The sequence below is a fragment of the Ursus arctos genome, unplaced genomic scaffold, assembly GCF_023065955.2.
Source record: "Ursus arctos isolate Adak ecotype North America unplaced genomic scaffold, UrsArc2.0 scaffold_2, whole genome shotgun sequence".
NCBI classification, from domain to species: domain Eukaryota; kingdom Metazoa; phylum Chordata; class Mammalia; order Carnivora; family Ursidae; genus Ursus; species Ursus arctos.
Genome location: NW_026622874.1, coordinates 94910123 through 94926741, shown reverse-complemented (window position 1 = coordinate 94926741; position 16619 = coordinate 94910123). Strand labels below are relative to the sequence as shown.

General features: G+C 40.6%; 1 protein-coding gene and 1 pseudogene across 2 annotated transcripts in view; one reads left to right on the top strand and one right to left on the bottom strand.

The window, feature by feature from the left end:
- BAZ1B (bromodomain adjacent to zinc finger domain 1B) overlaps positions 1 to 16619 on the bottom strand; it is a 63898-nt gene extending 47279 nt beyond the window's left edge. For both annotated transcript variants that reach the window (XM_057314882.1, XM_026516016.4), the window contains exons 1-3: positions 16128 to 16619; positions 8187 to 8303; positions 4590 to 4734 (exon numbers count right to left, since the gene is read on the bottom strand). In XM_057314882.1, the coding sequence (XP_057170865.1) occupies positions 4590 to 4734; positions 8187 to 8303; positions 16128 to 16234 (369 nt within the window). In that variant the 5' untranslated portion in view covers positions 16235 to 16619. The remainder of the gene's footprint in view (positions 1 to 4589; positions 4735 to 8186; positions 8304 to 16127) is intronic.
- Positions 6388 to 6588, top strand: LOC113268015 (U4 spliceosomal RNA; annotated as a pseudogene).

Genomic DNA, 16619 nt, shown 5'->3' with positions numbered 1-16619 from the left:
TTGCTTTCTATTCAGTTTCACGAAAACTAAAAAATTCTGCTCTTCAAAAGACACTGTTAAGAAAATGAAAACACAAACCCTAGTTGGGAGCAAAAGCAAAGCATATACCCAATAAAGAAACTGTATCCAGAATAAAAAACTCTCAAAACTCAAAAACAAGAAAACAATCCAATTTAAAAATGGACAAAGATTTGAACACTTCATCAAAAGAAATATAAATAAAAGGACAGCAACAAATACATGAGAAGATCGTCAACATTAGTTATTAAAAGGATATTTAAGAAAAAAAATCCTTTGTCAAAAGGTATGTGCATATTCAATTGTATTCAGTAATGCTGAAGTGTTTACCAAAATAGTAGTAAACCAGTAGCTCCACATTCTTGTCAAACTTGCCATTATTTTGACTTTTTCTTATTTACTAATCTGATGTGCATAAAATGTTCTTGCTGGCCTTTAATATGCTTTCCTGGATTACTAATTAGTTTGAACACTTTGTCGTATATTTATGGGCATACTTATCTCCCTAATTTTTCTCTTCCCCTTGGTCAAACTTTTCCTTTTTCACCTTGCAGATGTGTACAGCACATTTTCCTTTTGCCACTCCAAATCGCTCTTCATTCTTCTCTACCTTACTCTGTGCTTATACAGGCTGATCTTGGTGGCATACACCAAACGGCTCCCTTGACTTTTAGATTTTAGTGAGTTCAGCCCATAGGAAGCAAGAGCAAAAAATCAGATGGTGGAAGAAAAGTTATGTTGGGATATTTATTCCCCTGACTATCTCCCTAGGAAACTGGTTACTTCTTACTATCGAAGTACCCTTCTACAACTACATTACTCTCTTCTAGGTCCCATACCCACTCCTTCCCTTGTTTCTTTGGGGTTTAGAAGTGGTAGTCTCTCTACTGTTGATAGCAATTGGGTACTTAGCCTTTCCTTGTTAGTTTTCCATAACCTAAGTCACACTGTTGTCTGTTGTCTATAGTCCCTGTATTAAATTCAATTCAACTACACCATTTGAATATGCCATCTCCTTCCTGCCAGGACTCTAATGTAAAGTATGTGATTAAAACCCACAGACAGGGGCGCCTGGGTGGCTCAGTCGTTAAGCGTCTGCCTTCAGCTCAGGGAGTGATCCTGGCGTTCTGGGATGGAGCCCCACATCAGGCTCCTCTGCTGGGAGCCTGCTTCTTCCTCTCCCACTCCCCCTACCTGTGTTCCCTCTCTCGCTGGCTGTCTCTCTCTCTCTGTCAAATAAATAAATAAAATCTTTTAAAAATAAATAAATAAAATAAAATAAAACCCACAGACATTACAAATATAAAAAGAACTAGCTAGGAGCTCCAGGGAGTCAAAGTAAATTAGGGAAAAGAACAAGAACTTTAGAACCACATAAAGAGCCAACAGTTTGAATCCCTGTCCCATCATTTACTAGCTACCGTTGGACTACCTGAGCCATTCCCCTCCCTCTTTTCTCTTGCCAGGCTGCCTTTTCTGAGGCTTTAAAATAAGGCGGGGGGGGGGGGGGGGGGCGGGGGGGACGCGTGCTGGGTGGCTCAGTTGGTTAAGTGTCTGCCTTCAGCTCAGGTCATGATCTCAGGGTCCTGGGATTGAGCCCCACATCTGACTCCCTGCTCAGCAGGGAGCCTGCTTTTCCCTCTCCCTCTGCCCCTCCCCACAGCTTATGCTCTCTCTTGCGCTCTCTCAAATAAATAAATAAAATCTTAAAAAAAAAAAAAAGGCAATACTCATTTTCTCATACTGAAGGATGGTTATATAGACATATTCCAGCCAATAACATGTAAAGATAAGGGTGGGGGGTGAGTATACACTTCTGGTAAAGATTTTCTTACAATGCTTAGGTAAGCGTTTTCTTACTCTGAATATAGTCACAAGTTCACAACCAAGAGGCAACAAAGCTAAGGACAAAACCCACACCCTGAGAAGAGCAGAGCAGAATGATACGAAGTATAGGTCCTTGACAGTATAATCCAGCCTCTATGCCACACTTGGTACTACCTACATCTAAGACTTCTATGTGAGATAATCAAATGTCTTCATTGCTTAAGCCAATCCTACTCAAACTGTTGTCCCCAGAGTGTTATCATCACACCCTGGAGATGCTCAGAACTGTATATTTTAGGCCCTACTGTTGACCTTCTGAAGCAAACTGTCAGGGAATGGTGCCCGAGAATGTATATTCAGAAGTCTTCCAAGTGATTTTATTCAGGCTAAAGTTTGAGAAGTACTGGACACTGCTAGTCAGCTATTTCATTACATACAGCTGAAACCACTCTTTAACTAAAACATTTCAATCCGGGGATGCCTGGGTGGCTCGGTCGGTTAAGTGGCTGCCTTTGGCTCAGGTCATGATCCCAGGGTCCTGGGATGGAGTCCCGCATGGGGGTCCCTACTTAGAGGGAAGTCTGCTTCTCCCTCTGCCTGCCGCTTTCCCTGCTTGTGCTCTCTCCGACAAATAAATAAATAAAATATTTTTTAAAATATCAATCTGAACAAGATACATTTTTCAAGATTTTTTTTAATGATTTTTTATTATATTATGTTAGTCACCATACAGTACATCCCCGGTTTCCAATGTAAGGCTCGATGATTCATTAGTTGTGTATAACACCCAGTGCACCATGCAATACGTGCCTTCCTTACTACCCATCACCGGTCCATCCCATTCCCCCACCCCCCTCCCCTCTGAAGTCCTCAGTTTGTTTCTCATAGTCCATAGTCTCTCATGTTTCATTCCCCCTTCTGATTACCCCCCCTTTCTTTATCCCTTTCTTCCCCTACCGATCATCCTAGTTCTTATGTTCCATAGATGAGAGAAATCATATGATAGTTGTCTTTCTCTGCTTGACTTATTTCACTTAGCATTATCTCCTCCAGTGCCGTCCATGTTGCAGCAAATGTTGAGAACTCGTTCTTTCTGATAGCTGCGTAATATTCCATTGTATATATGGACCACAACTTCTTAATCCAGTCATCAAGATTTTTTTTTTGAGTGATCTCTACACCCGATGTGGGGCTTGAACTCATAGCCCCAAGATCAAGAGTCACATGCTCCACCAACCGAGCCAGCCAGAAGCCCCTAACAAGCTATTTAAATATTTGAGCCTGGAATGCACCCAGTGTTTATAGTAGCAATGTCCACAACAGCCAAACTATGGAAAAAGCCCAGATGTCCACTGACAGATGAATGGATAAAGATGTTGTGTGTACACACACACACACACACACACACACACACACACGCACGCTGGAGTATTACTCGGCCATCAAAAAGAATGGAATCTTGCCATTTGCAACGACAGGGATCTAAGTAGAGGATATCATGCTAAGTGAAATGAGTTGTCAAAGACAAATATCATATATTTCACTCATATGTGGAATTTAAGAAACAAAACAGATGAACATAGGGGAAGGGAAGGAAAAATAAGACAAAATCAGAGAGGCAGACAAACCATAGGAGACTCTTAACTATAGGAAACAAACTGAAGGTTGACAGAGGGAAGATGGGTGGGGAGGATGGGGTAATTGGATGATGGGCATTGAGGAGGGCACATGATGTAATGAGCACTGGGTGTTATAAGCAACTGATGAATCACTAAACTACCTCTGAAACTAATAATACAACATATGTTAATTGAATTTAAATAAAAAAGAAAAATAATAAATTAAAAAAAATACATATTTGGGCCTGTTTACCACATCTTCTGTACAAATTCTGCAAGACATTATGGCAAAGCAATCAGCCCAGTGTCCAGTACATACAGATATTTAACAAATATTAGTTCCCTTCCTCCTGAATCTTACCTTAAGCTTTCAAAGGATTATATAGGGATTGCTTTAGTGTCAGGTTTTCACTTTAATCATAGTTACTCTTAAGCTATCTGGGCTAGAAAATTAAAAAAGCAAATCTTTTTTTTTTTTTTTTAACTAAAAAAAAAAATCAACTCATTATTGTAGTGAAATGACATCCTTTGCTTGTTGGTACCACATATGTGGATTAAACATTACCTGAAAGTCTTTGTAACAAAGTATGAAAAATTACACAACCAAAAAAAGCCAAGATAGCACAGTTACCAAAAAGAGATAGAACAGGGCAAACAAGGATGCAATGGTACACAGTATAACAATTATCATAATACTTTTCTAAAGATTTTATTTATTTGTGAGAGAGAGCATGCAAGCGACACAGAGTGCACACGCAGGGGGGAATGGCAGAGGGCCAAAGGGAGAGGGACAAGCAGACTCCCCACTGAACAGGGAGCTGGACGCGGGGCTCAATCCCAGAACCCTGGGATCATGACCTGAGCCAAAGGCAGATGCTTAACCGACTGAGCCACCCAGGTGCCCCAATAATTACCATAATACTAACATAATATATAACATTCCCAACAATGAATATAGTTCTAAAATTTGGTCCTTACAATATCTGATCCTAAGTAAAGCAGACTTCAAATATAACACAATTTTAGACATGGAACTACACTCTGTAATCTATGCTGGAAGTTCTAATCTCGATGTATGGTTAGTGAGTCAAATTGTACAAAAAAAAAAAAAAAATAGGGGCTTACCTCAAAATCACACTCTTCTCCCACAGCATATTTGGTCATGATCTCCAACCAAGCAGTATCTACTAATTTCTCTAAAGAGGCTGTGTTATGGTGAACCATCTCCAGAACAAGTTTCTCGTACCAGGCAGGGAACTCCTCCTTCAAACTAAACAAACATGTTATTAGTTACCAAGAAAATGCAGAAAAAACCTATCTAGAGAATTAATTCAGGTTAGTGCAAACATTTCTTTAGCAAATACAAGAAGGCACTGGGGAATACAAAACTTAAAAACCATGTGGCACACAGGACAAAGAAGGAACTGTTAAAAAGCTCTGTCAGATGGGCCTATCCAGGTTAATTTTCTCAACTGGAAAATAAAATTAATGGGCACATCAACAGTAAGGCTGAACATTTTTCCATTTGTTTGTACAGCAGACTTCCCTTTTTAGGTGTGAATAATTTACTCATATCCTTTATCCTTTTTTTTTGTTAGAAGCCCATAACTTGACTCTATTTGTGTTAGATCTCAGTCAATAAAATTCTTTCCTATGCATTCATTCATTTAGGTCTCACAATACCTTGTGAGGTATCTAGAATTTTCACTTTGTGAATAAGGGAAATAAATCAGGAAGGGTTAACATGTTGGAACCATAACTTGAACCCCAAGCCCTTGCAAAAGTAAAACAAAAGTACTACTTTTCACTTATTAAACTAACAAAGAATTTTAATTAACATACCCAACATGAACAAATGAAGAGCGCAACGTGGCATTCATGCACTGCTGACAGCCTATTAGGTTTACTACCATAATATTCCCAGGCACTCTGTACTGTTTATAACTAAAAATGTTCCTCCAACTGACCGCTAGCCTTAAAATCTCTTATCATACAGCCTTACAATTTACCTACGGAGTTATCTGCTATTCCCCAGTCCAATCAATAAGCTTCCAGTCTCTCTGCCTTTGTTAAGGCTGTTACCTTTGTCCTCTCCCTACCATCCTCCCTCCCAGCTTAATCCGTCCCAAGATGTCCTCAGACTTCTTAACTTCATGAGGCCTTCTCCCAGGCCCTATAAATGCACATTCTCCATCACTCCCAGTCACTAGACTTAAAACTTCATTGCCCATGGTTACTTCTGGGGAGTGAGGTTGGCCAGTGATGTTCAGAGCCTTATATTAACTCTGTATTGCTTAGATTCTTGTAACAAGTATGCATTACTTCTATAAATGGAAAGAAAGTGACTTCTACTTTGAATAAAAATTGTAAAACCATACTTTTTTAGCAATCCCTCCCATCACACCCTATATTCTATTCGTTATCAAATCACATAAAACATGCCCCAACTGTGTTCTTCAGAACTTCCCTCTGCTGTAACGTCTTCTAAGGTCAAATAAGTTTGAAACCCACAAGGTTAAACCAAACCAGTTTCTCTACTGGAGGTCTTCTAAAAATCTTTAATATGCTAATGTGTATTATGACTTCTCAAGAAGAAAGTTTGTAGAGCTCTTCTAAAATAGGGCCAAAAACCCTCTTTTCAGGAAGGATTAGAGAATCCATCTCATTATTTCTAGTCCCAATAATGCCATGACTCTCTACCTGAATTCTAGCCTAGCTAGCCTACATCAACTTCCCATCTGCTCTTCCATCTCTAACTCATCCTACACACTGTTTCCAGACTAATCACAAAGCCTAACTCCAATCCTGTTTCTCTCCTGTTCAAAAATTATTGCTGTCCTCCTACTCTTCACTGAATAAATGCAAATGTCTCATCCTGTCTTCTATAATTTGATACAAACTATCTTTTCAAGTGTCACCTCCCAGCTTTGCGCAGTGGCAGTATCGTAGCCAATGAGGTTTATCCGAGGCGCGATTATTGCTAATTGAAAACTTTTCTCAAGTGTCACCTTCCTCATGAAGCCCCATGAAGTTTTCCCTAACAACTCCAGGTTGGTCTCTCGCCTCTAAATTCCCACTGTCTCTTTGTATGTAGGAAAGCGATTTTATCTACCCTTTGAAACGGAATTCTCTTATTTATTCCTAACGGTTTTTCACTTGATTCTCTTTGGGTTTTTCTGGTACATAATCATATTACAAGTAACAATAACTGACTTCCTCCTTAGTACTCTTCATACTCTTTGTGGTGGGTTAATGATTACCATCTTTTTATTTACAATGAATTTTCACACATACATCTTTTTGTCTCAAGAAGACACCCAGAAAAGGTAGTATTATCTCTATTTGCAAAGAGCAAACAGTAAGTGCTTATATAGTGCAGAGGATCTAGCCACTATAACCAATTCCAGAATAAGTCAAATATCAGACCTGCCCTCAAGAAGTCTACAAGCTACTACTGAGGGTTGGCAACAGCCCATAGGCCAAACTCAGCCTACCACTAGTTTTTGTAAATAAAATCTTTTATTTACAGCCATTCACATTCATTTACTTTTACCTATGGCTGTTTTCACTGTACAATGTCAGAGATGAATAGCTGAGACAGAAATCATGTGGCCCACAAACCCTAAATATTTACTAACTGGCACTTTACAGAAAAAGGCTAGCTAACCCCTAGTCTAGTACACTAAACAAAACATATACATAAAGTACGCTAATCCAAAATGGAACAATGTAAGCAACCAAGCAAAGAAGAAAACAGGCACCAGGTTAACAGACTCAACTAATTATTAGTCAGTGATGGAGCCATTACTAGAACCAGGTCTCAACTGAACCTAGTGCGATCACACCAGCAAAAGAGAACAGTATCAGATTACTCAATTGTATGTACTCTGCTCATCTGCTTTCAAGAGAAGTCAATGAAAAATCCACAGAAAAAGCTTCTATTCCCAATTCCTAAAAGAGTTCTGTTTTGTTATTACCCCTGGTGTCCAGGTACCTTTTGCATGCTCCTACTGCCCAAATTCTGAGTGTTTTCTTTGAGAAAATACCCAGATGAGTAGGTACTTTGAACACAGATTTTTAAAGACACCTCATTCAACCACCCCACTTAGATAAACTGTCTTCGAACTGTGTATTTATTTTTGATAGCTACTGTAAAGACTGTCCTAATTTCAAATGACCACAAAATTACAAAAAAACTTTCTAATTTGCTGCCTCCATACCCCTTCTAGATTATTATCAACTTCCTTGCTCAGAACCACAAGTCCAGGGACCCCTGGGTGGCTTAGCTGGTTAAGTGTCTGACTCCTGATTTCGGCTCAGGTCATAACCTCAGGCTCTGCGCTGAGCATGGAGCCTGCTTAAGATTCTCTCCTTCTCCCTCTGTCCCTCCACACCTCTCATATGTGTGCTCACACTCTCTCTAAAAAACAAAACAACAAAAAATCACATTTCCAGAGTATTTTCAAGGTAAAAGTATAGAGCAAGAATACTCAAAAGCCTCGTAAATACCTAAATAAGTGTACACAACTATATAATCCACATACTTTGTTACCAGCAAAATGCCACTAGGCAAACGCACTAACACACCAACACATTATACTAATGTAATGTATTCCAATGTATGCCCATAAATTTAAATATAAATACTGTTTTACTGTTAATATTCCCCCTTTCCTAATAATATGAAGATGGTGCTAGAAGGGCAATGCTTCCATTACTTACAGTTCAGCAACTTCCTGTTCCTCCTCCCAGGCCTCCTTGTGTGTTAGTTGACTGCTTCCAGTACTCTTACATGTCCAAATGCGCTCACTGTATCTTTCCAGGCGGGCCTCATACTCTCTGTTAGCAGCGGCTCAGGAAAACAATATTCAAGCAACAGAGACAACTTACCCATATCCATAAAATACTTTATAACACACACACCAAAAAACTACAGCATCTTTTCTATAATGTACAGCAGAAAAAGCTAAAATTGAAATCAGTTTTCAAGTGGCAAATCCAAACAAAATGATTAAAGCTAAAGAATGACTAAAATGGTTTGTCATGTTTTTGTTTTACAAATAAAATATTAATATTTCAGGGGCACCTGGATGGCTCAGCTGGTGGAGCATGAGACTCCTGACCTTGGGGTTGTTGGTTCAAGCCCCACACTGGGTGCAGAAATTACTTAAAAATAAAGTTTTTTATAAAATTAATATTTTGTTATAAATATGATTTCTTCAAATCACCTGTTTCAGGAAGACTCCCACGACGCTGAAAATTTCTAAGGAAAAATAAAGGTAAATTAAACACAAGTCATAAGGAATAAGAATTTAAGGTATGTGGAATTGTTACACAACTCAGATGGTAAGCAAGCTTAAGAATCTACTCCATGGAAAGATGAGAGGACTACCCCAGTCTCATAGGCAGTCTGTAATAACCCTGTTTACTAGAAGACTTTCAATCTACCTCAGAAACACCTACTGATCCTTAGAGTTTAAAAAATAAATTCCATAAAGCCCTAAAAACTATTTTGATACCATATTTACCCAGTCTTTATGTTGTCTCCAATAATACCAACTCACAAGTCATTTACCAGACAATGGTCTTTGTAAGGCAGATGGAGGAAGAGAACGTCCCATTAGATAGTGCCATATAAATGGTAACTTTCCACACCCCATCCCAACTAGAATTCACTACCAGCCAGCCACATTCAAATTCAAACGACAAGTAACTAATTTGCTTTATGCACAACAACAGATGCTACCCAAGAAAATAAACTGACACCACAACTAGAGAATTAGCTGCCAATCTCTGTACTTTCCAAGTGACACTTTTTATAGTAGTTGAAATAAAAGTATTTAAACAGCTCGTCTGTAATATTACCTTACAACTAAACAAGTAATTCATTTTTAACATATGGATATTCTTTGTTTTCCAGGATTAATAATCAGTGAAAAGACAGGGACAAATCCATAGGTAATCCAAAAACAGTAGTTTTAGCCAATAGTGTAAGCAGCTTCCCTTACTGTATCTTTCTCTGGATCTGCCGAAAACAAAACAGTAAGTCTATTTTCCTCATGGGGGGATGGTGCTAATATTTAAATGACTAAACAAAAAAGGAGTACCAGGGGCGCCTGGGTGGCGCAGTCGTTAAGCGTCTGCCTTCGGCTCAGGGCGTGATCCCGGCATTCTGGGATCGAGCCCCACATCAGGCTCCTCCACTAGAAGCCTGCTTCTTCCTCTCCCACTCCCCCTGCTTGTGTTCCCTCTCTCGCTGGCTGTCTCTCTCTGTCAAATAAATAAATAAAATCTTAAAAAAAAAAAAAAAAAAAAAGGAGTACCAGCAAAAACCAGAGGCAAGCTTCCATATAAAATTATGTAAATTCAATCTCACTGAAAATTTATAAAAATTTACAGAGAGAAAAGGAAACAGCATGGTTTCCAAAGCGACATTATCGTAACTAACCAACAAGATAAATTTGTTTTCTGGTTTTGTCTGTTTGCACTGGGGAAGGGGAGGTAAAATAATGACAGAAAGAATCAATAAGTAGATTTAAACATTCAAAAGCCTGATAACAGTCTAACACAGTATAACTTATATTGAAGAAATTCACTGTGTAATCAGAGAGAATGTGAGATAAACAAACATGTCCTAAAGAAAGAATTTTCGTTTTTGTTATTAGCTGTTATTTTTTAAAGTAGGAATAATGTGCCCAGTCATCCTCCTTTGATCTACGTGTTATCACCCAGATGCCTCAATGATACCTCCAATCCAACTTTTTCTAAACTAAACTCTTATTACCCCTTCCCTCCCTCCTAAGCTTGCTCCTTAACAGTTACTCCCAATGCCACTGAAAGGTCCTAATGTCCAAGTCAGAAACCAGGGGAATCCTCCTCAGTTCTTCAGTCCCTAATTGCAACCACGTATCTCTTGCTCAGTTCAGTCCGTCCCCTTCCAAACAAAGCCATTATTCAAATTCAGCCTCTGATCCTCACTTCTCAGCTAGCCAAAACATTTTTAAACATTCTAATTGGCCTCACTGGTAATCCTTCTCTGGTCCTTTATGCTTCTCACCCAAACATCTTTCTTCTCAATCTTATTTGTTTTTAAACCCAGTTCTTCTTCTTACTTTAAAATCTCATTTGCCCTCAGGCCCCTGAAATGCAAATATGCTCACACTGGGAAGCAATCCTCTGGCTCCCACAGTACTGAAAATCACTCCACCAATCAAGATTTTGTTGAGCAAGTTCCATGATTTTTATTCTTTTAAGAAGAAAAAGGGGGGGCGCCTGGATGGCACAGCGGTTAAGCGCCTGCCTTCGGCTCAGGGCGTGATCCCAGCGTTCTGGGATCGAGCCCCACGTCAGGCTCCTCCGCTATGAGCCTGCTTCTTCCTCTCCCACTCCCCCTGCTTGTGTTCCCTCTCTCGCTGGCTGTCTCTATCTCTGTCAAATAAATAAATAAAGTCTTTAAAAAAAAAAAAAAAAAGAAGAAAAAGGGGAGAAACTTTTTTCCTCCAACAATACATATTAAAATATCAATTTTTTTTTTACTGATCATGCTTTTGCAAACAATAAAAGTTCCCTCTACCCTGATACATATCTTTCTCACCCTCCTTTGAAAAATCACTATCAGTAGAGCATTCTCATTCTGGGTGACCGCATCCATTTCCATAAGCTCAATTACTATCTATATGCTAGTAATTTCTATCACCAGCTCAAGTCTCCTCTCTGAACTTCAGGCCCCTATAATACACTAGCAATACAGACACCTCCATTTGGATATCCCCAGCAATGCAACAGGAGAACATCCAAACTAAATACTTCCTACCCTCCCCACCCATTCCCAGTCAAAACAAAAACAAAAAAGAAAAAAAAAAACCAAAAAAACAAAAAAAAACTAGACCCTCTTCCAGCGTTCTCTGTTATCTGAGAATGACCCACTAACCAAATGACGACCAAAACGTTATCCCTGATTCCTCCCCAATCACTAAATCCTGTCAAATCTACCTATTTCTGAAATCTACTGTACTTCTCTCCTCAAGGGCTAGTAAATTTGTTCAGACCCCCATACTTGTTGCCTAGTTTACTTAATAACGGCTTCACTAGTTTAGCTGCCACTAGTCTCTAGGCTGCAGATCCATTCTCAACACTGCAGCCACAGTGAACTTCCTAGGAGCCTGCTTCCATCCTCCTTGAATTTGTGAACAGCCTCCCATAAACTTAAGGAAAAGTCTAAACTCTTCAGCCTATCTCCCAAGGACCTATGTGGTCCAGCCCCACTAAGCAGCTCTGTCTCCATTCCCACTCCTTCACTCCAGCTATAGAAAACTTCCCATTTTAAAAATTCAAGAACCTTCAAATTCACAAACTCTTCAAAAAGCATAGCCCTCCACTCTTCATCTAACTACATTCTGATCATACTTTAGGTCTCAACTTAGAAATAACCTTCCCCAGAAAACAGTCCCTGAAACCTGAAATATGGTAGATTGTATTCTCGTTTCCATACAGTCACCTCCATTCCATAAAAGGACTCTACTTCTCCACCCTCTGCCCTGTGGCTCGCAATGTCTCAGAGTAATGCCTATCCCCTCCCGACTGCTGTTAGGCTAGCCACGTGACTTGCTTTGACCAACAGATGGGAACGGATAGGACAGATGCCACCACCCAAAAGCTTAAAAAGCCATCATGGTAGCCTCCAGGTCTTTTGGCCACTAGGAAAGCACATTAGAGACAGGGACTGCTCCTTTAGACGGGGTCCTGGAATAAGAAAAAATGTGTCTGTCCTTTTTTTCACCTGTCTTCCTTTTTTTCAAATGTGACCACTAGAAAAACCAATCACACGTGGTTCACATTATATTTCTTTTTTAAAAGATTTTATTTATTTTTCAGAGAGGGAGAACGTGCATGCACAAACAGGGGAAGAAGCAGGCTCTCCACTGGGCAAGGAGCCCAATGCGGCACTCGATCCCAGGACCCTGGGATCATGACCTGAGCTGAAGGCAGACACTTAACCGACCAAGCCACCCAGGCATCCCTTTTTTTTTTTTTTAAAGATTTTATTTATTTATTTGGCACATTATATTTCTATTGGACAGCACTATTTACCTAATAAGATTTACATCTAGGAATGAATGAATGCCCTCTAACAATACATGAAATTTTTAATTGACTAGTCATCTAAGATTAATCTCAAAAGTTCAAAACTAAAATTCCTACAACCCCAACATTGAGTATTTTTAAGTTTCTGTAACTCTGTTCTGATTATTACTTTGACTTACGTTAAGAGAAAAAGCGAAAAAAGTCAAAATCAAGAGAAAAAAAGCCCATTACAAGGATATTCAGTCAGCTGTCTCTAAATCCTATTTCAGATTTTAGGTTACCAAAATAAGTCACTTACTCTCAAGTAACTACTCAGAGCAAACGCCAATTGAGGTTTTTATGTTCCAGCCACTGTTGCACATATAATTGCAGACAAAATGTCAAAGCAATTCTCCAAAGGTTGTGTAAGTTATAAATGACAAGATATTCTCAAATCCTATATATCTCCTTATGCATCTACTTTTTGCTGAGTTCAAGAGCTACCTCCTTACCACAATATGCTGTTTCTTTGTTCTCTTTAGCCTTGTAAGGATTGTTTCTTTCAATAAAGTACTTGATAGCCTGAAAGGAAGTGGCCCAGAAAAGTATGGAGGTTAAATAAGCATAACTATAACCCTAAGAGTTCTATGGGAAATGACAAAGCACCAACTCAAGATTTGTTTTTTATCCTCTTTTCTGTCTTTGCAACAGTCTATCATCAAGTTAAAAGCAATTCTCATTTAGTGTAACTTCTTTAAAGAAATTAAATTATAAAAATCAACAGAAGAACTCACTATTCCAACATCCAATAAAATCCTGGCTTGCAACTACAATTTAACTCCAACTCTTAAAACATGCTCTTGTCACTCCTCGCACTGCCAGATTAACTGCGTCCTAACAGCCCCTCCTCATCACATCATTTAAAAGCTCTCTTATATTGAGACTACAAAGGTTATGAAGTAGTTGCTTCTAAGCTTTACGGAGGAGAATAAAGCACTACAACAAAAACATTAACCTACAGCAGGCTGCTTATAGCTTCTGTTCCTCCTCAAAACCCATCTTGACTTAGCCACTATGATTATCCTATCGCTGGATAATCACATCAAGAATTGATTCTGATAAAGTTAATCATTCCAAGGAAGATCTAGTGTATTGCCTTAGTACTAACCTAGGAAGTAATGTACCATAGATTCAAAGCTATAATACAATAAACATAATCGTTAATATATAAAATCCAGGCATTAAATGTGTGCATCATTCCCAACTACCACTGTAAGTTTAATGAGGAGGTACAATAATGCCTTCAAGAACATACCAACACTCAAAGCTTTAAGTTAATAAAATATTTCACTATATGCTACTGCATATACATGCAATCAAAAGGTAGATGTTAGGACAAGATTAAAGTATCAAATTCTATTAAAAACAGAATTGTAAATATAAATTAAGAAGAGGAAATAACATACTTCAAATGCAGTTAACCAACCACATACCTGTTCTCTATGAAGTCGTTAAGAGCCTAATAAATATGCCAACCTGTCAACCACACAGTACAACTGTTTAAACCATCCTCAAAGTGCTTCCACTTGTAGAAATTCCCAAGGAAGCAATTTCTCCCTCAATATGCAACGCAATTTAAGAACTCCTTTGTTTAAAAGGGTTCTAAATACCGGTATGGGAAATTTTTTAAATGAAGACTTTTTTTAAAATACCTAACATTTAAAAAGTTTCAGGTTTCAATTTTCAACTGTCATCGTTAACAGAATCTCCTCAAATATATCATTATATTTCAATGATTTCAGTAAATGATACAAAGAGGCCTGGGCTGCCAGTTCTAAATTAACTATCTATAGCCATTTTTTTCCTGGCTCAATACCTATCACAGACTTGGAACTTGTCTCTGTTGGGTGTTTCTTCTACTACACTAGAACCAGACATGAAAAATAAACATCTGACAATATTAGTGAGTACCCATCGAGTGCTCAAAAAATGGTATTTAAATAACATTTGAAAAGGATATGGCAGATCCCCACAGTAATTTTTTTTACCCCACTGACGTTTTTAAATATCTCAAAAAACAAAAGTAAAAAAGTAGGACACTGTTAGAATAATGCTGTATTCAGTGGAATTGGAGTACTTCTCCAAAGCTTTCCAAAAGTCCTAACAGGACAAGAAAAAGAACCAGATTACTACCTGAACCCCTCCCTGAAATGCACCTTACCTCACACCACAAACTGACACAGAAGTTGCCTTCTTTTCCGGATTTACTTACGTGATAGGGTAGAAAAGCACTGCATTCTACCCCTGACTTTCATCATTTCAGTGTTTGACCTTTAACAAGTCAACCTCAACCCTGTGGGCCCACTTGGCAGACAACGCAGGAGAACCTGACCATCCCCAAGATCCATTTCAGCTACAAGATGCTGTAGCTCTCTCTCCAAGAGCCTTCCTACAGCACAGGCTCACTTTCCAGGTCCCTTTGTATGTAAACACCCAAATCCACAAACTGCATCGAACAAGATGAAAATGAGGTTATCTTGTAAAAGATTATATTAAAGATCAAAGAGAAATGAAATCAAATGACATCGCTCACATAGGCACTTCCTTCCATACGGAAGCAAGCAAGCAAACAGACACTAAGAAATCCAGTTCTTCCAAAGGAAAAGGGCTGATGAAACTCAATAATATAATGGCCTTCAGTCTTGAAGCTTTCCATACACTAAAGAAGGCATGATTCAGAAATCTACTTCTTTTTTACACTTAAGCTTCAAAAAGGACTCATCTGGCATCCATATAAGAAAAAAGTAAATAAAGTCATACAACTAAAAGACTCTGAGCTTGTGCAAGGAAACTTAAACGATGATTAGAAAAGAGGATGCGTCTTCTTTAAAAGTCTCCTAGTCCTAAAACACAACATAAAAACTTTAAGTATGCCTTCGTATTTTTTAAATGTTCACTGAAAAACAAATACCGATCTCCTCCTAAATCGTCAGCATTTCAAACCTGCGCGTGCCGGGGAAGGCAGGCATCAGCTCCTCCAAGATAACTTTTTCTTCCCCTTCCCCTAAGTCTGGAAATTCGTTCTTGGTTACGTGCCTCACGATCTTGTCAGTTCATCACCAGCCTCAAGTCTCCTCTCGGGAGTAGAGAAACACAAGAGCCCCCGCGGAGATCCGGGTAAAACGCACAAAAAAATCTTGCACAAGCCGGATCACGAGGCCGCGTGGGTACAATTTCAAAAACTTAAGTTGAAGGTTTTAATTTAAAAAGAAAGAAAAAGCAGCAAAGGGAAAGCCCTCTCCCGTTCGTACTTCGGGCCTAAAGCCACCCGGGGGCAGGGGGCCGCTCCTCGAAAGCGAGGCCCGGGGACAAAGTGCGGAGCCGGGGAAAGGATGGTGGGCGCGGGGCTCCGGGCCGGCCCGCGCCCCCACCCCGCGGAACGGCGGGCTCGAGCTCCGGCTCGGGATGCAGGCCCGCCGGCGTCCGGCGCGCTGACAGCTGCCACAGGCGCGGGCTGCGCGGCCCGCCCGGCCCCGGCGAGCCCCCGGCCCACCCCGCCCCACCCCGCGGGCGGCCTGGCGGCCAGGCTGGAAAGGATACTCCCGGGTGCGGAAGGCCTCCTGAGTGTGCGCGATGGTGAAGAGAGGCTCTTCGCCGGGAAGCGGCTTCACCAGCGGGAAGGGCTTGCGGCCCAGAAGCGGCGCCATCGCGGCGGTGGCAGCGGCGGAGGCGGCGGCCCGGAAGGTGGCGGCTCCTCGGAGAGCCCGCGGCGCAACACTAGGCCCCGCGGCCCGGAGCGAGCGCCTGGCTCCCGGGGGTGGGGTGGGGGAGGGGAGGGGTGAGAGGGCGGCGCGAACTCGGCTCCCTCAGTGCTGGCGCGGACGCGCGAGGGCCATGCAACGGGACGCAAGGACACGGAACTCCCACGCACACCGCTGCGCCGCCCCGCAGCCTCCGGCCCAACCTTCGCTACGGGTCCCTGCGTTCGGCGGTCACGACTCCTCCTCAGCTGCACCGGAGGAAATTATTGAAAAATGGCGGGAGATTCCCCTCCTCCCCCCCGCCCGGCCAGCGCACACACTAACTTGCTCC